Genomic DNA, 24,034 nt, shown 5'->3' on the forward strand with positions numbered 1-24,034 from the left:
CTGTCTCTCTGTCTCTGTCGCTCTTTCTGTCTCTCTTTCTCTTCCTCTCTCCCTCTGTCTCTCTGTCTGACTCCTGTCTCCCTCTCTCTCTCTCCCTCTGTCTCTCTGTCTCTGTCTCTCCTTCTGTCTGTTCCTGTCTTTCTCTCCCTCTCTCTCCCCCATCTCTCTGTCTGACTCTCTGTCTCTCTGTTTCTCCCTCTCTCTCTGTCTCTATCTCTCCATCTCTCCCTCTCTGTCTCTCTCTGTCTCTGTCTCTCTTTCTGTCTGTCCCTGTCTTTCTCTCCCTCTCTCTCCCCATCTCTCTGTCTGACTGTCTCTCTGTCTCTCCCTCTCTCTCTGTCTCTATCTCTCCATCTCTCCCTCTCTGTTTCTGTCTCTGTCTCCCCTTTCCCTCTCTAACTTCCTCCATGCTGTTGCTCTCCCTCTCCTCCTATCACTGTTGTTACTGTCTTCTGCTGCCATGAGCTGCTGCCTCTCTGTCACATGCTACCCTGCCTTAGAGTCAGCTGATCATGGACTGAAACCTTTACAAACTGTGAGCTAAATAAACCCTTCCTCCCTTTAACTTTGGTTACTTAGCATTTTTGTCTTTGCAATGCGAGAACAGTGACACAGTGGATTTAGTATTCAGACCTGAATAGCTTAATTCTTCCCCCCAGAATTACAAAATTGGGTGGGGGAGATAGCCAAGCAGCCTAAGTACCTGCCTGGCAAACACAAAGACTCAGGTTCGATCCCTGATACTGCATACTGTGCTGGCCCTGAGTCAACCCAGCCACCAAAACCAGGTGTGGGGCCGCACGCCTGGAATCCCAGCACTGGGGAGGCTGAAACAGGAGGATCACTATGAGTTGGAGCTGTGTAGTGAGACCTTGTGCTACATACATCAATAAATATTTTTTTAAAGAATTACATAATATAGAGGAGAATATACATACAAAGGTATCTTTAGATTTGCTGATGTTTCACTAAATAATATTATAAACAATGTAGAAGACAAATAGTGGCTGATAAAATATACCTAGAAGTAGTTGAGGACAACTATGTAGCCCTAATTTTTAGAGCTGACCCAGGAAATTATGGATTGTAGGGTAATAAAATAAATGCTATTTCCACTACAGTATTAAATATAAGTCTTTAAGATCCCTTAATATTCTCCTGTGTATGTGATTCATCTCACTATGAAACTCAGTGGCCTCAACCCAGGAGCAGAAGCTGTCAATCACCTCTTCACCTCTCACTGTTTCATAGGGGTTACTTGGTTCCCAACATCATGCTTGGCTATGACTTGCTGTTAGCAGGGACACAAGTCTGGGGAATCTTGTAACCTGCTCCATGTGTGGTAGTGCACGATTCTAATTTTTTTTTGTTTTGTTTTGGCGGAACCGGGGATTGAACTCAGGCCCTTGCGCTTGACAGGAAAGCGTTTATTCCACTGAGCCATCTCCCCGGCCCCCATGATTCTAAGTTAAATGTGCATTGCCTGTGTGAGTGAATGCTGGAGGAGGATGTGGTGCATCTATGCTCATGATTGGAGACTGAGAAAGGAGACAAAGCTCAAGTTAGATACCTAAGAAACGTTGAGGCCTTAAATCCATCCAACTCCAGATTTGTCGAGAAGAACACAATACTCTTGCCAATGAGGGTAATGAGCCTTTCAGTGATGAAGTGAAGAGCATCCATCATTCCAAATACAATAAGAACACTGATAATAGTGACATTATGCTAATTAAACTGAAGTCACCTGCCACCACCAGTGCTCCAGTGGGCACTGTTGCTCTGCCAAGATCCTGCCATTCAGCTGGTGCTGAGTGCCTTGTGCCTGGTGGGGACAGCACCCTGAGTCACGACAGTCAGCATCTCCTATAATACAAAGACCACGTCTGAGAATTCTACAGGTGAAAGGCACTTTCAGGGTCTGCTGGTCTAACTTCTCACCCAAGTCCAGACTCCAGAGTCTGGCTTTGGATATGAGCAGTCCTAGAAAGTGAGGAACACTTCTTTACAGAAACAATGCCAAAGACACAGCACAAATATATTACTAAAAGAATATCAATATATTTTTCTGATGTGTAGTGAACTAGAAGTATAATTCTAGTTCTAGAAGTATACTGTTCAGAGAACCAGAAACAGGAGAAAGACAGAAAAAAAAATCCCCTTTTCTTATCCCCTGCACCTCTCTATCTAGATCCCTCTATCTCTCTCACTTTCTTTTTGTCTAGCTTTAAAAAAAATTTATTCCACTCTTTGGGTTTCTCCTATAAGAGAAGTTATGCTATATTGAGGTACACCATCATAGAAAGGGGAATTAGAATTTATTTCAGTCTATGATACCCATGACTTCCTTTGCATTCTCCTCTCTTGGTAGCCAGGAGGAAGTTGTTCCTGGACTCCCTGCCAATAACAAAATCTGCAACTACTCTAGTCTTTTATCTAAAATACTGTAGAATTGGCACACATCCTGTGCATATTCTCCAGTAAACTTTAATTCAGTTCTAGATTATATACTATTTTATATAATGTAAATGCTATGCAAATAGTGTACTTTATTATTTACAAAACAGTAGCAACATGATATGTAAGTTTATGAATATTGAACACAGATGCAAACTTTAAAATCAAGAGTTGAAATCAAGGGTGCCAGATACACACAGATTCTGAGAACTGACTACTTTTGGTTAACTGACTTAAGATAGTTACTAAGAGAAGGAGTAGCTGTTTTAAAGGTGAGATTATGGGGCTGGGGAAATGGCTCAGTAGAATAAGTTCTTCCCTGGCAAGTGGAAGGGCCTGAGTTCAATCCCCACTTCTGCCAAAAAGAAAAAAAAAAAAAAACAGTTTTAACCTGTCTTTTTGGGGGGCCTGCCCCTTAGCACAGTTCTTTAAGTGACTGCTTAAACAGAGCAGTCAGGCTCAGATTGCTGTGGTTCAAGCCCCAGATCCTCAAGCCACACTAGAAATGCACTGAAGGCATCCAGAACCATCAAAAAAAAAACCTTCTGAACTTTTGGGGGGCTGGGGAAATGGCTCAGTGGAATAAGCACTTCCCTGCCAAGTGCAAGGGCCTGAGTTCAATCCCTGGTTCCACAAAAAAATTTAAAAAGAAATAAAAAATTAAAAAAATAAATAAAGGTGAGAATAATCTCCACTCAGAAACAATTTAAGTCAGCACTTATACAGGATGAAGTAAATACATATGGTAGATATGTATTAGGGGAAATGTAGATATTCTATTCATTTATTCAAGTTCTCATCAAATACTTCTTGAGGGCCTATGACATTACTGGTTGTGTTTTACTTAAAAGGATACAGCAGTGAAACAGTAGTGACTTCATATGAATAGCCCTGTTCATTTGAAAAATAGCAGGAGCAAAAAAGGCAAGGTCAGTGGCAACAGCAGCAGAGGAGCAGAGAGAGAAAGCCTCTCTCCCCTCCTTATATTGTATCCAGGCTGTCTGTCCCAAGTGAGTGTAGTGCTCACACCCATAATCCTAGCACTGGATCAAGAATTAATCACAAACTCTAGAAGTCCACCCCATGATTGCATGAGGCTTTGGGCAGACATCTAAATACAAGCCATAGAAAGTGGGAATGCCCAGGTGAATTGACTCAGTGTGCTTCTGGGCATATAGAAGGTTCATCTGAGGATTTATGAACAATGTAAAAAGACAACAGGAGGGGAGGATTTTACCCCAATCCTGATCTCTCTAAAAGAGCTCCTTTGTGGTTGGTTTTCTTTCAAGGGATTTCCATTGTTCTCTGCTGAGAAGCTCAGGTTATCTGGTCAAAGAAGTCTGTTGCTCTCTCTAGAGGAGTTCAGGGCAGCACCTTTGCTGTGAGCGTTGCTTCCTGCCTGTGGGTGCAGACACTGCAGATCTACAGTTTTCTGGCCCAGATCCTCCAGTTTCCCACTGAAGATTCCTTGGCTTCCCAACACAGACTTGTAAGGGACATTGCTGTTGGTTCCAGGCCTTCGGCTGGACTCATGGGAGAGGTCATGGCTCTAGGCCCTAGGCTGGATTGTTCAGATCTTTAGCACTGAGACAAACCTTTTGTACTCTTTTACTCTGTGGGTGAATAATATATGCTAATCTTGTAATATTTGACTCTGTGAGTCAATATTGAATATTTAATCTTGGATTTTCCTGCATCCTGCATTAAACCTTTTGCAAATACTAATACAGCTTTTAAAATACACCCCAAAATACATAGTGTGAACTATCAAACTACACTGCAGTTTAGAGAAAAGAGTCACACAGACTTATCAGAGATCAATAAAATGTATTTATTATAAATAGACCCCTAGCTTATGAGACAATAAGATCCAGGTATCTTTACAGGAAATACAAGGAGGCATGATGAGATTAAAAAGTTTGATTATAAAGAACTATACACAGGCAAGATATTTTACTTGCTATACCAACTATAACTAATGGTAAGTTGATCTCTGGCTGTTGGAAACTTGGAAAACATTACTTTCCACTGGCAGCCTCATGGTCATAACTTTGTAGCTAATTAAAATGAAATAACTGTATTTGAAAATGAAAGGAAAAAAAAAAAAAATATATATATATCCTTCACTTATCGTGGAGGCTACGTTCCAGATACTTCTGCAATAAGTGAATAAGTGAACATCAGTGAAGTAGTGATGTTATATTTATTTTAGTATTTATATATATTTTAAGGCTCTATAAACCCTTCCCACACCCTTACAAAACTTTTCCACACTTTTCAAAACACTTCTAATGTTCCTGACCATTTTCTGCACTTGTAAGTCTACCTGATTTTAACAACATACATGCATGGTATTGCAAAATCCTGTGATACAGTGAAAAATCTGTGATAAATAATGCAGATTAATATTTTTTGAAAACCTATGAAACAGTGAGTCTGAAAGAGTCAAACCGCGAAATAGAAAGGGACTGCTTTATTTCAGGAGGAACCAAACTCCAGAATCATCGCTAGAATCAGAACACACAATTACATGAACTGGAAACCTAGCTGGGCTTTTTACAGTAATCAAGATTCATGTGTCACTAAGAAGTGAAAATTGTAGTAGCAGTATGACTTAGAGGCTTTGCTTCTCCATTTTACACACCCTGCTTAAGTGATTTTAAATAATATTTTAACCTAAAAACTATCCAGTGAAATAACCCTAATATTCTTCCTATTTTGATCCTGCTTTCTTCTAGTGTGTGTGTGTGTGTGTGTGTGTGTGTGTGTGTGTGTGTGCATGCGTGCACATGTGCGTGTGCGTGCATGCGTGTGTGTGAGCAGGGCCTCACTACACAGCTTGAACTCCTACTGATGCTTCAATTTTCAGCCTCTCCAGCTCTGGGATTACAGGTGTGGGACACCGTGCACGACTCCAGCGCTGGCTCAGCAAGGGGCTGGCTATCCTTCCTATTTTGTAGCTTCATACACTGAGGCTCAAGGAGCTTAATGTCTTTCTCAGGAGAAAGCAGGTAGTAGGTCCTTTGGATCTGAACTTTACTGACTCCATTTGATTTCTAACTGCATTTCTATCAATATGCGAATGCACATGAAAAAGTTAGACATTGTAACAATATTTGGATGTTCAAATATATATATATATATATCCTGAAAGTCTAAAAAACCCCACAAGAATCTTAAAGTTATAGTTATTCTACTTCACCAACATCTATATAACGTTTATTATTTTTCCAGCAATCTTCAAAGTCACTTTATAGCTAAGTCTTAGTTATCCTACAAAAACCTATGAGATAGATGCTCATTTGGTGGAAAAGGCCAATGAGAAATACGGAGGTTACTAAACCTCGCCAGGGGGGTAGGGTTATAAAATATGAATGCCACAATCAGAACCCAGAAAGTCAAGCTCCGGAGGCGACCATGAGCAATACAGACCCCGTATGGGGAGTGCTTCATACCCCACTTTGTTCTGCTCTAGATTGTGCCATTTTCTCTTAAGGAATGTTCTGGGCTTTGTTGAATCATAGCTTCATTACATTCTGGAAGGTGGAAATAATTATGCCCCTCTTCAGCCTTCCCACACTCCTCTCCATAGACTCTGAATGCTCCCCATAGCAAGGCACTACTCGCCAGAATGAGGCTCACACATGAAATTAAAGAAAACCAGGTGACACTGCAAGGTGGGTACCAGAGCCGGATTCTATATTTTAAGTACAAAATTGCTTTTGAGCTCCTCCAGGTGGAGAAGGATAGTGTACAGTGGATCCCCTTCATCAATCAAGCAGAATCGCTTCCCTTAGGAAAACTTCTTTTGTCTTCTGCTGCTAAGACACGGGGAAGATCCAGGCATGGTGGTACACCCCTGTAACATCAGCACTTGGCAGGCTGAGGCAGGATGATCACGGTGAGCTCAAGGGCAGCCTGAGCTACAAAGTGAATTCAAGTCCAGCCTGAACTACATAGGAAGACTTTGTCTCCAAAAGACAATAAATAAATAAATAAATAAATAAATAAATAGTAAAGCTAGAATTGACTTGTCACCTGTTCTGATGACTGCATGATAAACTGTCCCAAATGTGGAATGATGTGGCAACAATCCTTTATGGTCTCTCGTGGCTCTTGGGTTTGACTGGGTCCCACCAGGGAACCCTTCTTAAGGTCCACCATGATTTGTAGTGAGAGCAAGGCTCCGCTTGGAGACTCTCCATTCCAAATAGTTGCTGTTGCTTGTTGGCTGAGACTTTAGCAGGACTGCTGGCTTCTTCTGTGGCCTCCAGCAGAGACAGCTGGAGCCTCTTCCGGTTACCCCGGCTCCCAGAATTTGTGCTTCGGCAGACGACAGCCAGAAGGAAATTGTACTGGATTCTAGAAAGTGTACTAAAAATTTATGCCAGTCCATATTCAAGAAAAAGCAAGATAGTCTTTACCTTCCACATACAGGAACATTAGAGAAGGTGAAAATACTTCTTATAAAGGCTACTCAAAAACGTTTCCTCAAAATAACGTTGTACTAGCTGAGGTCATAATTGAGTGATATTTGATGAAATGTAGCAGAAGAAATTATAAAGGGTATGATAACAGCAATGCCTCATAGCCCTTAAAAACCTATGTAATCTCTCAGATGGGCCTGGTGGTGCACATCTTCAATCCCAGAATTCTGCAGGGCTTAAGGCAATAAGATTGCAAGTTCAAGCCCAGCCCAAGCACATAGCCACATAACCCAGTGCAAACGCACTGGGTTTAACTTTCAGTACCACACCACACTCCCAACAACAAACAACATAAAAGAATTGTACATTTTCATTTCTCCAAAAGAGTGAATAATTATTCTCTAGTCTAATTTTGTCTATGTGAGAAAAAAGAGATACTTTAAAAGAATTAGCAGTAGTTGTCTTCATATGCTTATTAGAGAATCTTCAGTGCAAAATAGTAATAGTCATGGTCAATTTTCCTTTGGTGGCTTAAAAAATAGAAGTTTCTCTTTGGAGGTTTCCTGAGAAGAGGAGCGGTAGCTGGGGAAGACATGAGGCATAAAAGGGGGATTCAAGACCCCAGGCTGCTGTATCCAGGGCCCAGGCTGTGGAAGGAAACCTTGTGGTTGTGCTGCAGATAATTAAAGTTTCTACAAAGTGATTGTGGCTGCTCTGAAAGTATTTTCAGGTCTGAGTCACAGTTTCTCTTAATAAATCCAAATCTTCACTTAATATCTGAAAGTCGCTCCAGGGTTAGGCTAGTGGTGGATTTAGAAATGAAGATGAGGCAGCTGTCTTCATGTGCTGCTTGGAAATGAGTAGAAAAACCACAAGAAATAAGTTACAGTCCCACCAGGTGAACCTTGGAAAGAGTGGAGGGCCGCCAGACTTCCTCAGAGGCCTTGGATTGAAGGCTTAAGCTGTGACTGTGAGCAAGTTCTCTTCACTGTACAGAGCTGTAGTTTCTTATTTACACAAAAATGAATAATATTGATTTGTGGGCATAATAAAAAGATAAATCTGTTCACACAAATGAGTCATATGACATATGATTGAAAACTTAATAACTACTAATTTTTATTTTTAATATTTGCCTCAGTTACTCTTCTCTCATTGCTGAGACAAATACCTGACACTCAAAAGGAAGAAAAGAAAGGCTTATTTAGCTCACAGTTACTGGAGGTTTCAGTCCATACTCAGCTGGCTTCAAGGCAGAGTGGCACATGGCAGAGAGCAGCCTTTCACAGCGGTGACAAGGAGCAGAGAGCAAAATGGAGGAGTAGCAGCAACAATGGCAACAGATGGCAAGTCTGTCTCCCCTAAATCGCATTCAGGCTATATACCCTACCCAGGCTGGGTGTGGTACTCACACCCATAATCCCAGCAGTACTAAAACTCATAATCCCAACCTTGATCATGAATTAATCTCAGACTCTAGAAATCCCCATCCCATGACTGCATAAGGCTTTGGGTGGGACAACTAGACACAAACCACAACAATATCATTTTAAGGTGTTGTATACTAAAGGAATCTTCTAAGGATTAGAGCATTTGAGATCACATAGATGTCATGTTTTAAATGCATAATTCAATTTTATAAAAACTGAATTTGCATGTAAATTTTAGATATAAGAATGCTATTTTGTGGTGTCTTATAACTGATTGGTTCTTTGTTCCGACAAAGGCCAATTTAGGTCTATATGTTTTGAGTTTTTTTAATCTCTAAAAAAATGCAAGGTTGAATCTGCTATTTATTACTCCTGATCTCTGAGGGACAGGCAGAGCATTATAAGGTTATCTTACAGAACAGAGTGTAGTACATTTGGAAAGAGCAAGGGGTGTGGGAAAGGGGGCTTGTTCACTTCCTGCTGGACAGTGAGCGTCTCCAGGCTGAAGACCAGAGGGTTACTGTTCTGATCTTAGCTCATAATTCAAGAACCAAAAGTAGAATCAGAGGCAGGTTTGTGTCCAGTCTTGTCAGCAGGTGCAAGCAAAAGGGGAAAGATCTGGTTTGATCAAGGGGGCCAAAAAATTTAAAAATAAAATAAAACAAAATGGGCTGGGGAGATAGCTCAGTAGAATAAGTGCCTGTCTGGCAAGCTCAGGGTTCTGAGTTCAATCCCTGTACCGCAAAGAAGGAAATAAATAAATAAATAAATAAATGTGCAGAAGGGAGGAGAGAGGAGAGTACTATGAAAGTCAGATCTAACTTTTGTGGGAAAAGTGGTTCTTGATGGCTATTATTTTCTGCACAAACAAAGGTGGGAGGGATTAGCCCTCACTATTTTCTGGGACCACAAGATTCAGGCAAGCTCAGCCTTATCGCTCGGAATCGGAGGCTTCATTCTGAGCCCTAACTTGGCCACACTCTGCCCTCTGAACCACAAACTCCTCAACAGTAAAATGAGGGGAAAGGTTAAAAAATAAATAAATAAAATAAACATCCATGATTTCTTCAATGGATTTAAAAATCCTTATGTTCTGTGGGTGCCCGAATGTAGCACAGGGGAGGGCAGAGAGAGGGAGATTTAAAGTCACAAAGGAAGGAGGGGACCACGAAGTAAAACTACATCACAAACAGGAAGTCAGCAGTCAGCGGATGCACAGTGCTGCCGGGGAGCTTTCGGGGGTCGGAGCCGAGGAGCCAGGGTCTTGGCTCGGTCTCTTTTCTTCATCTTTCTCACACTATAGTCAGCATCCAGTGATATTTTTATCCAATTTAGCCTTGATAAGGACTGACTTGAAGACCACTTGCAGGACCCTCGGTTCTCTCTCACTCCTCTACAATCTTCTCCCCGCCCTGGAGCTGCTCCTGTCACAGACCCTGGACTCCATCCTGAGACCATGTACAGCTTGAGCCATTTGTCTGTCCCAGCGAGATCACAGCCAGCCGTGAGGGGCTATCTGGTCTTCGTCTTCATGAGTGCCGCTGGTGAGAGTTTGGGACCTGGTTTCTGGCTAGGGTGAGACCCAGGGCAGCCTGGGAGGGGTTGGGAAGAGAAACAGCTGGCTCCAAGCAGAGAACAGGAAGCGCTATGGATGCGGAATTATGACACAGTAGTTCACTGCAGAAGGACATGAAAGGAGCCACTTCCAGCACACCGTTCAGACCTTTCCATGCTCTCTGAGACCTGGGAGACTTGGGAGCTAGGAGGTAGCCCTTTGTTTCAGTGCTCTGCTCCACTAAGCACACCTTCCTCGAGCCCTAACATGTGATTTCCTAGACTTCATTTCTCCTCCATAGCCGCCCCTCTCTCTCCCTGGACAGATGGTTATTAGAAAAGTGGGCCTGGGAAGAGGCTACAGGCGTTGCAGGGCTTCCAGAAGTCCTAAGCTTCCCCTGCCCCACCCCCCACCATCTTTTTTTTTACTACCAAAGTTAGGCAGTATTTTATCTCTGCCCCATTCTTGGTAAAAGTTAGTTTTTTTAAAAATAATGCACAGCCGAAGAGATACCTCAGCAGTCTAAGCACCTGCCTGGCAAGCGCAAGGCCCAGGTTTGATGTTGGCCCTGAAACCCAGCATGGTGGTGCACGCCTGTAATCTCGGCACTGGGGAGGCTGAGATAAGAGGATCGCTGCGAGTCTGAGTTGTGTAGCGAGACCCTGTACCAAATAAATAAAGAAGTAAATAAAATTTTTAAAAATTTAAAAATAATGCATTTAAAGTGTCAACATACTTCTTTTATTCTTGAAGTATATGGCACTGCCAGTCAGAGCTTCCAACCAACAAGAGACGGCCTATGAATTTGTCACAGGGCCTGAACAAAATAATTCCATCTCAAGCAAAAATATGTCTTGATCTCTTAAATTGTTTCCCTTGAGTACCATTCACAATTTTCTCTTACTTTGAACAAATACTAAATATAGTGACTTTAATACTATCTTTAGAAACCTCCAGTAGCAAAAACGACCCCAACCAGTTCTATCCTAACCAGCTCAAGATCCAGGTTTGATGTTGGCCCTGAAACCCAGCATGGTGGTGCACGCCTGTAATCTCGGCATTGGGGAGGCTGAGACAAGAGGATCACTGCGAGTCTGAGTTGTATAGTGAGACCCTGTACCAAATAATAGCCTCTTTGCCTTTCTAATGATGACCTCTCTACTGTCCAGGTGTCGCACTAGAACAATCTGACACGAAGATGAAAGTATCAGAGGAGAAATCCCTGAAGCCCATTCCTTACCTGGCCTACTTGCAGGCCAGTCCAGAACCTTGTATGGGGTCGCTCATTCGCCCAGAGTGGATCTTGACAGCTGCTCACTGTTCTTTACCGTAAGTGAGGAGCTCCTGCTCCTGGTAGCTCAGAGGGCTCTAACTCCAATGAAGTAAGTGTAGCAAGACATTCCAGAGAGTTCTCAGTGGAAATAGAACGCTCTTCTTCTCCCTGGAGAATAGAATACAAGTTTGAGTGGCTTAATTAAAGATCAGTAGGTGTCCAAAGACTTCAATGGCAAGTAAATACTATTCATTCATCAACAAATATCAAAATTTACTATATATAATTAGTAAATTTTGACAGTATAGCCACTAGATAGCCACATGCTGTTTAATGCACTGAGAAAACCATTGAGAGTATAGGATAAAAACAAAGTTTCCCAGGCAGACCAGATAGTTCAGCAGACTAAAGTGCCTGCTTAGGCAAAACACATGGACCAGAGCTCCATTCCCAGTGTACCACGCCAGCCCAGCCCCCAGGCCGTGCTGAGATGGTGTTGAGACTAGGCATGGTGGCATGCGCCTATAATCCCAGTGCTTGGAAGGCTGAAAACAGGAGGATCACTAGGAGTTGGATCTGTGTAGTGAGACCCTGTAGACCCTGTACTAACTACATTAAACAAAAAATGAAGATTTCCCTCATGGAGCTTACATTCTGAGAGCACATGGCCCAAAATAAAGCATAAAACAGAACAGCAGATAGTGATACATGGGAACAATATGCAGAGTCATTGTGCTGGGCCTTCCCAAAGATGTGAAAGAAGCAGGAAAAGAAGGTGACAGTGTAAAGAGCAAAGCCTAGAGCATAGTTCAGGCCCAAGGAAAAATACTCACGTTGTCTCTGATATCACAGAAATATTTGGATACTTGCTGAACTGAGAAATGACTGTTGATAGAGTGTAACGAATAGGGGCAGCTACATACTCTGAAATTAAAGAGTTATTCAAAGGCCACATCATGCAAGGCACAGGAGAACAGACCCACCTTACAACATAAAGCCTGCCATGCCAGTCAGTGTTGTTGTCAGGCGGTAGAAGTCATTGTGCAGGGGAGTCCTACTCAGAGTTCCAGGAGTACCCAGGACTACTTCCAAGCCAGAGTCTCAGCCCTGTGGTTGTTTAAGACAGTGTAGTCAGCACAGGTTGAATGTTTGCATGAGGAAGGCCATGCTTTGGACAGTAAGTCCATTCTCATTCTCCTGCAACTGGTGTTGGAAGAGCAGATATTCTTTCCATCATCCCTGGGTAGTGCATGAACTCCTGGATGCAGGAAATGGTTTTAAGGCCTGCTGCATGCATGGCTTGACTCCTCAGGATAGAGGTGGGCACATCTGGATTTGCCTGGTGGAGAAAAAGAGAAATGGCAGCTGGGCGCCCTGACAAACAGCTACCAATATTTTGTAAGTCTGTGATCCACGTGAGTGACAAATGGCCATTACAGTCATATGGGCCTGTGAGGGCATCGGACGGCCAACCATATCCAAAAACAGTTAGTGTTTCATGCTTTCTCACGGGCTGCTGGAGACTGTGGACAAAGCTCTGGCCTTGTGGATTACGGTACCATCTTTATTTCCTCTCTGCTAAGTCAGATTGTTCAAATCTTATCAAGAATGGTAGAGGCTGGCCAAATAGCTTAACAGATTAAAGCACCTGCAAGCAGGCAAAGGGGTCAGAGGTTTGATCCCGGGGCCTGCTGTGCCAACCCTACCCCCAAGGTGCACTGAGAGGGCAATTGAGACTGGGTGTGGTGCCACATTCCTGTAATCCCAGCTCTTGGGAGGCTGTAAACTGGAGGATCACTACGAGTCCAATCTAGTAGTGAGACCCTGAACACCCTGTAGACCCTTCCCTAAAATACAAAAAAAAGAATGGACTCTTTGGGGTACATTTTAGATATCCAACACCATGTCTAATTTTACATATGCATGGGTGTAATTCGGCAGTCCTGGGAATTCTTATTTTATAGAAAAATCAGGTCATTTCAATTTTTAGGCTAATTAATGAGACAAAGATGATTGAAAAGATGATGTCTGACATGTCTTAAAGTATAGCATCCTGTAATTCTGTTCTTTTTCCATCTTCTCACTTTCCTTCCAAAGTAAGGAAATTCGACTGGGAGTTAACCAGCCTAGCGTCAAAAACAAGAAAGAGCAGCTGCGGAATTACTCATTGACTGTGACACACCCTGATTTTGATAAAAAGACCCTGAAAAATGACCTCATGCTGATAAAACTCTCCAGGGATGCTGGTGTCAACGAACACTATGTGGGAACTATAGCCCTAGCCGTGGAACCTGTATCCTTCAATGACTCTTGCTTTATTCCAACCTGGACCTGGAAGGACTATAAAAATCGTAAGTGTTGAGAACTCTGCATGTTTGTGCTGGGGACTTTGGATCTACAGGAGGAATGTGGTGACATGTACTTTCTAGAAAGAGGAGCTATGAGGTGAGGTCCTTGATTCTAGAGTGATTACTACGTGTACCTGATTCTTTCAGGATTGCAGTCACAAAGAACATTCAAACATGCTGATATAATTGGGCAGCAACAAAAAGAACAGGCAATAATTATTGCATCTAGAATATTCCAGACCAAGTTCAAGGGAACTGGGTTTTGAGACAAAGGTGGGGAAACTGGAACTCTTCACTCACAAAGACAGTGCTGAGGCAGTACTGAAGAAAGGGGGTTCTACTCAGTGAGAAAGCCCACGATGCACTTCATGGAAGAGCAGAAGAGCAGTAAGAAAAAGAAAAGTGGAGCCTAGATCATGAGACATGGTGACTCTGTTCCAGTGCTGAGCGATAAAAATATCACGAGGAAGACACTTGTCTATCACCAAAGCTAGCTCCCTACAGGGACCTATTTTTACACTCACTGCTATCTCTGAGAGTCCCCTGTTAGAGGTGGAGACCTGAGTGGTTCAAAACACATTTGATTATTGTGACATACTGCTGCTAACTCAGGACAAACACATTTCCAGGTGTTATAGTTTCCCTCTAGTTGTTTCCCTACAACCTCATGCAATCATGGGGTAGACCTCTAGCGTTTGAGATTAACTCCTGGTCCAACTAGGATTATGAGTGTAAGTGCTGCTGGGATTGTGATTGTGAATACTACTCCCAGCCTGGGTCGGATAGCCTGGTTGCAACTTAAGGGAGACAGATTTCCTCTCTGTAGCCATTGTTGCTGTTATTCCTCCCTTTGCTCTCTTGTTTTTTGCTGCTGCCCTCTGCCATGTGCCACTCAGCCTTGGAGGCAGCTGAGTATAGACTGAAACCTCCAGTAACTCTGAGCTAAACAAACCTTTCATTCCTTCATTTTGGGTGTTGGTTATTTGTCCCAGCAATGAGAGAAGAATAACCAAATTACCAGGAAAACTAGTCAAACCTGTGTGATGATAAATATATAGCCTTCTCTGTGTGCTCAAACTAGAATAAGCAGAAAGAGCTGATACCTGCAGGAGTATGTCTTCTCAAAGATCCTTTGTGAAAATTGTGTTCTCATGCAATTGTTTCTCCCTGTTGGGTCTACGGATGGGACTGCTAATGATCAATGCTTTGTCTAGCTATTGTGAAAACCTGTTTAGATAGACTTAAACTCTGCTTCTAGTGACTACAGAATCATTTACCTTATCTGTAAAATTAAAGTACATTTATAAAAGTAGGACTACAACATACATATGTACTGGCGATGTAGATTGGTGGTAGAAAACATGCCGACAGCTTGCGCAAGATACTGGGTTTGGTTCTCAGCAGAAAAAAAGAAGGAAGGAAAAAGAGGAGAGAGAGAAAAAAAGGGAAAGGAAATTTTCATATTCCCAGTGTGTTAGAAATCCTTATTTGAGTATAGATGCAAAGTACTGAGCCTAGATATGTAAGAGAATGTATTTTCTTGTTTTGGTTTTTTGGGAAGGTTTTTTTTCTTTTTCTTTTTTATTTTATTAATTTTATTGAGAAAGAAATAGCAATGAGACAGTTTCAAAACAGGTTAGTAAGGCAGTTACAATAATTAATATGTTGCATGCTGTTGTCTTCATAGTAGTTATTCGTAGTAAAGATGCAGACATGATATCCTGTCCAAATACTATTAGTACAAATCTTTCTTCTCATTGAATTAAGAGGAAGTAGCTGTCTATCTATCCTAACTATTATGTATATACAAATACAAAGTGGTCCTGCATTTATAGCCCCTTTCTTTTGTTTAGTTTTGTCAGAGATTGGTATTCCAATGCCATTCAAATATTGTAGGTACATGAATTCAGCAAAATAATCCAATTTGGCCCAGTATTCCATAATAGTAGTGGATTATCTGTAGGACTGGCAATGTCACAAGTTTTGACTTGAGCCTTTCACAGCTCAGCATATTAATATGGCTTTACTGAACATAGCACTGTGTAATACAAGGGCCATGCTTGGAATGCCTGCATTCTGGTCTTCTAAATACTTACTGCTTCTAATGTTATATCAATTACTGCTATACTATCTCTCAAGTAAACATTTCTTTAAAAAAAGGTAATAAATGAAAACAAGACACAAGAAAAAATGTCATAGGACTATCCTGCTACAATGCTGTATATGGTTAGATTTCTAAATTTCTGTGTAAAAATATGTAATTTTCTTACATGTTTTAAAAAGAAGGATTCTTTTTAATCTTTTTTATTTTTTATTTTTCTTCACATTTTGTAAAGATTTGAAGTCTTTTTTTTAAATAGGAATAGAACTCAGGACTTTGCACTTGCCCAACAGGCACTTATGCCACTGGGCTATATCCCCAGCTGGGAATGTATTTCCTGAACAAATTGCAGCTTGTCTGATTTTTGTTCTAGACTTTTTATATCTTACTCAAAGTAACTGCATCACATTTTACAAATATACTTTATTCCTTATGATTTGAAGATAAAGCTGTATGAAGTCAGTGTCATGGAGGTTTACAATGCCTGATTACACCTTTGTAAAATCTCTTGTATAAGGCTTCTAACATGTATCAAGAATTCTTTGGGCAAACTCAGTCATGCACAGGGGACAACAATTCGATCCCCAGCTCCACAAACCACACTAAACCCACCCTTAAGGCAGCCCGTGCTAGAAAAAAAAAAAAAAAAAACCTCTTTATTTCCAGTATTTTATTTTTTTTAATTTAAAAAATAGAAGTGGACCACAAAATCACTTGTAACAAGGGGAATAACTCCAGAGTTTATCTTCTCTTACCCACAGACACTGACCCTGATATCCTGACATGGACAAACCAACATGCTCTTCCCTTCCGTGACTGCCTGGATATACTTATGAAACAAGAACAAAGAACCTCAGTGAACATCATGTGTGTAGGACAATCTCGAATTGTCCTATCTAAAATGAAGGTATCTTCCCGTCCTCTACAGGCCAATGTAGTGTGGGGTGCCCTGGGTGGGAACAGTGATGGTGGGAAATCAAACGCTCTTCCACTGAGGAAGGGAGAGAGCTGAAGTCTCCCCCACCCCCAAGCATGCTCAGCCTCTAGGTGTACTTCTTCCTCCCTTTCCAGCTATGGGTAGGCAATACCTGGGACGGCCCATGTGTCTTCTCTCCCACCTGCACTGAGAATGGGGTCAAGTTTAAATCAGGGAGGCAAAACCAATGTAGATGTTCAAAGAGGGTTGTCACCTCTTCATCGAAATAAGCCCATTGCCTTGGAAGATTTCGCCCCTGGGAGGTAGCATTTCTTGGAACTTTTCTCTTGTTCTGTGAAGGCAAAGCCACACTGACTCGCTCTTTCCTCCCCTGAGCAGGAAGTTTCAGCGACTCCAGCCATCTGCAGTGGGAGAGTGCACGGAATCTTGGCCTGGACCAATGGAGCTGTCACCCTGGGAAGTGAAGGATTCTTCACAGAGGTTCATCCTTATGCAAGATGGATTATGGAAATCATGAACACCCACTGAGACGCCCCCCAATATAATATCTGCATAATTTCTATGCTGGATCCACACTTCTCTTCGTCTTATTATTCCTGAGCAAAATCCAAAGTGAAAACATCCAATAAAAAAAGATACCCAAATATTTATGGCCCCTGCTTTATTTAACTTGCACACTTTGAGAAATTTGGCATCATTTTCACTAGTTGATTCATGCAAAAATTGCTGAACCTGTACGTGGATACAAAATGACCTTTGCCATCATTGATCCAGTTCTAAAACCTTGTGACAATTGCTATAGTGGAGATGAAGAGTAGTCCCTAATAGAACACAAAATTCGGTATTCTGTTGGTGGAGTTGGAAAAGGAGTCATGAAGCAGGCAAGTTGGGGGAGCATATTATAAAACTGAGAAAATAGTTTATCAAAAGCCAAAAAAAAGTGTAACATGTCCTGGAGAGAATATATGAAAATAAGTAACAAGTGGTCATAGAAAATCAACTGTGGAAAAGGAGAAAGAATGAGAGAGATTCTATTCCGTCCTGAACTCAGCGGCACAGGGACATCAGAGCCGCTCCTCCTCCGTCTTCTCTCTCTCAGCGCCTTGTACCCATGGCTATTCAAGCGCTGCTTCTGACTCATCCCTGCACAGCCTTCCTGCTTCCAGAAAGAATCACAGCTGTATTTGTGCTTACAGATTTTTTTAAAGTGTTCAATTGAGCACTTCTTACAATATATGCCTGTGTTTGCATGTGTGTGTGTGTGTGTGTGTGTGTGCGCGCGCGCATGCGTGTGTGCACATGTGCATGGGTGGTACTGGGGATTGAACCCAGGACCTTCACACTGCACTACATCCCAGGCCTCTTCTTTTTTTTTTTTTAAATTTTGATAATAGGTCTTGCTAAATTGCTTGGCCTGGGGTCAAACTTGCCATTCATTCCTCAGCAGAACGCAATAGCCACCACACCCCACTTCTGCAAGTCTTGAATGATGTCTTAGGCACTTAGTAACAATCTTTTCTTCTCCTAGAGAATTGGTTGCATAAATCTCCAGGGCAGCAACTTCAGAGCTGTTCTCAGGCTTCCAACGCTCACTTGCAGCAGAGGCCTCTGCTTTGTGAATAGGAGCAGATATCATCCGGGGCAGCCTGACGTCATCACACCTGCAGCCCTCCTTGGTCTGATGTTTCGCTCTTGCTCCTCTATGCTTCCTCCTACAGCGGAAGAGTGACCCTGTTACCTCCAGACTTTGTCTCCACTTGAGATAAGGAACCCATCTTTCCTGACTTCCTCATGGAGTTGTTTCCTTTTGTGTATTTCTCTCTTCTTTGACTTGAATATATCTATTTATGCATACGTTTAACATATTCATGAGTATTATGTTACATATATGATGTGTAACAATCAAATCAGGGTTCTTTGCATTTTAGTCTCCTGGAATTTTTATCACTTCTACATATTGGGAAATTTGGGGCTCTGTCTTTCTAGTTATTTTGAAATATTATAAGTTTTAGCTACCCCACTGGGCTGTGGAACTGTAGAACTGATTTTTTCCTATGCAATGTATTTTGATACCTGTATCCAACTTTTCCAATCTGTTGGCTTTGTCTTGTTTTAACTAAAGAAAACCAAATTTATCTCATTTAAAATGCGCAGCCCAAGGGTGTTGTCCTTTCTAAGCCTGCTCTCTGGCTTCTGTCTCCCTGGTGACAGAACCCCTGAAAGGTCTGTTCTACAGGTTTCTCCTCTCCACATCTCCCAGCCTCTGCCTCTCCTCAGACTCTCTGCTTTCTTGAGCTCTAGTTCTTCTTCCCAGAGATTTCTCCCCATCTTTTCACTCGTCCAACTTCCACTCCCCGTCCAAGTCTCTAACTTCAGATCCAACCATGGTTTTCTGACCCTCACGTTAGGACCCACACTACATGCTTCTCCCCGTAATTTCACTTCCCGCTGTGACATGTGAGATGTTAATTTACATGGTATTCATTCCCTTGACCACTGGAACCTGCATACGTAATAAAGTCCCAGCATGCAACATGCACTCCTGTTGATTTTTTATTGCTGTATAAAAATACTTACCACAGATGTAATGGCTTACAACACAATGAGTTCTTTATCTATTCCCAATGTTACTCTCATACTGCTTCAATTCTGTCTGAGGAGTAGCTAGAAAACTTTTCCCTGTGTTCTGGGCTCTCTCTTCACTATACTAGTTGTTTCCTTTGCTCTCCAGAAGCTATTTATGATGTGAGCCCATTTGTCAGTTCTTGGTATTATTTCTTGCACTAGTAGAGTTCTATTCAGGAAGTCATTGACTAGACCCGTGTCATCCAAACTCTTATTTCATCTTCAAGCAGATTAAATGTTGCAGTTTGAGCATGTAGTTCTTTTGATCCATTTTGATTTCTGTTGAGTACATGGTGAGTTCTATGGTTCTAGACAGACCCAGTCTTCTGCACATGGAGATCAGATCTTCCCAGCATCATTTATATTAAAGGACTATCTGTTCGGCAGTGTGTGGAGATCAGATATCTATGTGTGCCCGGGATGGCTTAGGATTATTCTGTTCTGTTGATCTGCATCCCTTTTTCTTGCCACTCCCATACTGCTTTAATCACTAGAGTATTATAGTATAATTTCAAGTTTGGGAATGTCATGCCACTAGATTTACTTTTGTTACCAGGGACTGCTTTAAACATTCATGTGTGGGTTTATTTGTGGACATAAAGTTTTGACTAATTTGGGTAAATATCAAACAGTGTCCCTGGTGGATCGCATGGTGAGGCTATACTTAGCTTAGAAAATTCTAAACTAGTTTTAAAAGTGCTGCACCATTTTGCATTCCCACAAGCAATCAATTCACATGCTTACCAACCTCTGTTATTATCAGTGGGCTCTCAGCCATTTTCCTGGGTGTATTGCAGTACTCATTACTATATAATTTGCATTCTCCTAGTGGCCTGTTATTTGACAGTGTTTTCATACATTGTTTTGCATGTGTATATTTAACTTCTCTGGTGATTTGAACAGAGCTGTGTCCCCACTACTACCAAAGTTTAAAGATTGAAGTCCTCAGTTCTACTGTGACTATATTCAAAGATAAAGTTTGAGGTTGGGGATACAGCTTGGCAATTTAAGCATCTGCCTGGTGAGCACAAGGACCCAGGTTTGATCCCCAGTACCACATGTTGTACAGTCCCCAGAACCCTGGATGTGCCAGCTCCCAAAACCAGACATGGTGGTGCACACCTGTAATTCCAGAGATGGGGAAGCTGAGACAGGAGGATCACTACAAGTCTGAGCTGCATAATGAGGTCCTGCACCAAATAAATAAATAAATAATAAACAATTTTTTTTTAGAAAAGGTAAAGTTTCTTAATAATTAGGGTTAGAGGTTAATAGGGCATGACTCTGATCTGATTGGACTAGAGACATGAAAAGGAGAAAACCCCAAGACCTTGCTCTCCATTGTCCCTCGCACAAGACAGAGGAAAGGTCATGGGAACCGGCCAGGAGAAGGTGACCATTGCAAGCCAGGGAGACAGCCCCTGCCTGAAGTCAGATTGCCAGCACCTGTCACAAGGGCTTTCAGCCTCCAGAACAGCAAGAAAATAGTTTGCGTCTAAGGCGTCCAGGCTGCATGAGTTTATCGCTGCAGCCCAAGCAGACCAGCACATCTGATAAGGTGACTGTTCAGATTTTGACCCACTTTTAAAAGGGTTATTTTCTTATTATTGAGTTTCACTATTTCCTTATATATTTCGGACACCAATTAGTATTTAACAGACATATGTTTTACAAACATTTTTACCCAGTGTGTGATGCTTCTCAGCACTGAGCCCTGAATACTTGAGGTTGTAACCATTCATATAAGTGCTGTTATTCCACCATTTATTCTACCATCTGTGAGCTCTGGGAAGGCAGAAATGGCATTCTCCAGATCTAGGCCTCCGCAGCAGCAGTCACAGATCTTACCACAAGTGAAGTACATATAGCATAGATCACTGGCTTGTGATTTGGATGAATAAATAAATGAAGCAAAAGGCTGAAATATTTCAAAGAGGAGTTTAGTGCCAGGCAGAGGGAAGGATATCAGCCCCGAAGTGCTGGATATGCCCCCCAAAGACAATGACAGTGTCACACAAATGGAGGCCAGCATCACAGAGAAGGGAGGGGGCCAGGTCTTCACACAGCTTGGAGGGCACCTGCCTGCAGAGCTCACAGGAGAGAAGGCTGTGGGGACTTCAACTTCACTCTGCGCAGCTACTTTCCTCCATGAAGAGGAGGGTGAAATCCTCCTTCCAGAACAGGTTCCTATGGCACTGGGGTCAGGTCAAGGGGCTCAGTTTCTTTCTACTGCCACAGCTAATACCACCCCTACTCTGAGGGGTGGGTGCCTTGATTCCCAGTACCACATGTCGTGCAGTCCCCAGAACCCTGGGTGTGCTGAATCCTCCCACCAAAAGAATAAGGGTGACCCTTTTTCTCCTAACCCTAGAGCTTTGTCCTGCTTTATCTTATTTGATCTTCCTCCCCTTTATGCTTCCAGAATCTATGAGTTGAAACTTACTTCGATGTCATCATGAAATTCCTTCTCCTCTGGACTTTCTTAAGCCTGCCTGGTGAGTACCCCTACTTTTCTCTGTTTACTTGCTAAGGAGAAATCCTGGAGAAAGTATACAAAATGAATCAAGACAGAAGGAGGCACTTTTATACATTTCAAGCATAGGACAGGTTATCTGACCTTTACCATCACTACTACTGTTCCCAGCAAGGTTCCCCTAGGACATTGCCTGCCTACCTCACTGTCATTGATTGTGTGCTTTAGGGAAAAGACAAATTGTTGACACCTCCATACAACCCCACCTCTAAAGCAATTTAATTAAGAGAGCAAAGTTCTTCCAGAATCCTGTAGATCCTACCATCATTTCCTGAAATATTCTGCTAACAGTGTCCTCCCCTACCGGGTGTCAGCCTTGCTGGCTGTTTAAAAACAGCGAGGCTGTTTTTAAAATAGGACTTAGGACTCCTGGCTATAGCTCCTGTCTCTGTGTAGAGTCCCTGACCCCATGTATCTGGTCAATCAAACTTTCTGTCTTCGTTCAGCATTGTTCATGAGATTTCACATAAAACAATGATGTCAGTTTCCTCTTGGATACCTACAAGGCCTAAGGTATAGAAGCAGAGTGGCCTAGTAGGAGAATAATTTGATAATCCAGACAAGAGGTGGTAGCCTGGAGCATTGCGGTTAGTGGAGGTGTGGAGTTGTGATGGGTTTTGGATATGTTTAAAAGAGAGACCCAACAAGATTTCCCTAGTGTGGGGAAAGGGAACTGTGCCAAATGTCCAACTTGTCGACACTCTGTTCTGCCCAAACCTCACCCTCACCTCCAAGGCACTCACCCCAACACCCATTCCAGGAATCAAACTCATAATCTCGAGCTTGCCAGGCAGGCGCTGTGCCACTGAGCTCTAACCACAGCCCCTAGCCTGCTCTTACCATGACACACAGACCACCTTGTCTCACATTATTGTTGAGAGGGAGCATGATTTGTGGAAGGAAGAGCTGAGCTAACAGTGTCCACTGGAGCATAAAAATGTGCAATTCGATTTGGACAATAATTACTGGCAAGTAAAAGGAAAACACCTCTCTTTTTGAAATAATTGTTTCTTGCCTCTATAATTTTCTTCATATCTGAGAATAACATAAGTCATTTTCCAGATTTAGTTTATAGTAAAACTTGTTAGAGGGAAAGGGGGGACTCGAAGCTTGTTAAATGATTTTATTTGAATTTTTGTAATGAGTACTGAGAGGTTTCAGAATTTTTTTTTTCAAACTTGGGATTGAACTCATCCCTTAAGCTTGCCGGGGAAGTGTTTATTCTACTGAGCCATCTCCCCAGCCCCCAGAATTTCTTGTCTGTGCCTCTCTTTTCAGCTGCCTTTGCCTTTGATCCAGACACCATTGGTGATACCCAACCTCCCTACCTGGTCTACTTGAAATCTGATTACCTGCCCTGTACAGGAGTCCTGATTCACCCCCTCTGGGTGCTTACAGCTGCACACTGCAATTTACCGTGAGTGAAAAGTCCCCCAGCAGCTCTACTCTCTGGCTCCTTGAGTGGAGCACAGGCTCAGATCTCTGCCCAGGACTCTCTCCTAATTCAGTGAGAGTAGGCAGACCTGTGGGGAGATTCAGTGGCAGAGAAAAAAGTGTGTGAGAAGGGTGAACAGAGGGTACCCAAATGGAAACATCCTCTTATAAACATCCATGTTTTTCCAGGAGACTCCAGGTGGTACTGGGGATCACAAACCCATCCAACTCCACCGAACGTAATGTGCAAATGGTCGGCTATGAGAAGATGATTCATCACCCACAATTTTTAGTCTCTTCTATTGAATATGATCTCATGTTAATCAAGCTGAATAGACTTGTTGAACTCAACAACTATGTGAATGTGGTCAACCTGCCCAAAAGTGCTGTCAAGCCAAAAATGATATGTGACGTCTCCACGTGGGCATACAACTTCTGTGAAATGGGTGAGTTTAAGGTGAATGTGGCATGTGTTGATGTCAGTAACATCCCCACACTAGATCGTGCCTCTATACCTTCTGCTGGTTTCTGAAATTCCGTCCCGTGAGGCTTCTTCAAAGCCTGGAATTCATCCCTTTCATCTTGCCCTGAAGCCTCTTCAAGGAGCCATCTAGACTTTTCCGCACTGCTTCTTTCTATGACTGCTGCTTCTGTGTATGATAAAAGGGATGTCATCAGAAAGGAGGGACTTATATGTCCTAGTTGTGTTCTTGGTCCTTATATGTCCTTAGTCCTAGTTGTGTGACAGCATTGTATTTACCGTAGGGATTCAATTTCCCTAACTCTAAAAATAAAGGGGGCCTGCCCCTTAGCTCAGTTCTTTAAGTGGCTGCTTCAACAAAGCAGTCAGGCTCAGGTTGCTGTGGTTCAATCCCCACAACTCAAGCCAGCCAAACCTTCCCTGAAGGCATTCGGAG

The 24,034-nt window shown here is 42.4% G+C and overlaps 2 protein-coding genes across 3 annotated transcripts in view; both read left to right on the forward strand.

The window, feature by feature from the left end:
• The first annotated feature begins 9,483 nt into the window (after positions 1-9,483).
• Positions 9,484-17,143, forward strand: LOC101588704 (serine protease 58-like). Its single transcript, XM_012514210.2, has 5 exons — positions 9,484-9,855; positions 11,036-11,195; positions 13,237-13,490; positions 16,350-16,495; positions 16,904-17,143. The coding sequence occupies exons 1-5, from the start codon at positions 9,768-9,770 to the stop codon at positions 17,051-17,053; spliced, it is 798 nt and encodes a 265-aa protein (XP_012369664.1). The 5' UTR covers positions 9,484-9,767; the 3' UTR covers positions 17,054-17,143.
• A 4,085-nt stretch (positions 17,144-21,228) lies between these two features.
• Positions 21,229-24,034, forward strand: part of Prss58 (serine protease 58) — a 14,358-nt gene continuing 11,552 nt past the window's right edge. For both annotated transcript variants that reach the window (XM_023712929.1, XM_004629033.2), the window contains exons 1-4: positions 21,229-21,333; positions 21,573-21,645; positions 22,962-23,100; positions 23,307-23,563. In XM_023712929.1, the coding sequence (XP_023568697.1) occupies positions 21,606-21,645; positions 22,962-23,100; positions 23,307-23,563 (436 nt within the window). In that variant the 5' untranslated portion in view covers positions 21,229-21,333; positions 21,573-21,605. The remainder of the gene's footprint in view (positions 21,334-21,572; positions 21,646-22,961; positions 23,101-23,306; positions 23,564-24,034) is intronic.

The sequence above is a fragment of the Octodon degus genome, unplaced genomic scaffold (assembly GCF_000260255.1).
Source record: "Octodon degus isolate 3935 unplaced genomic scaffold, OctDeg1.0 scaffold00027, whole genome shotgun sequence".
NCBI classification, from domain to species: domain Eukaryota; kingdom Metazoa; phylum Chordata; class Mammalia; order Rodentia; family Octodontidae; genus Octodon; species Octodon degus.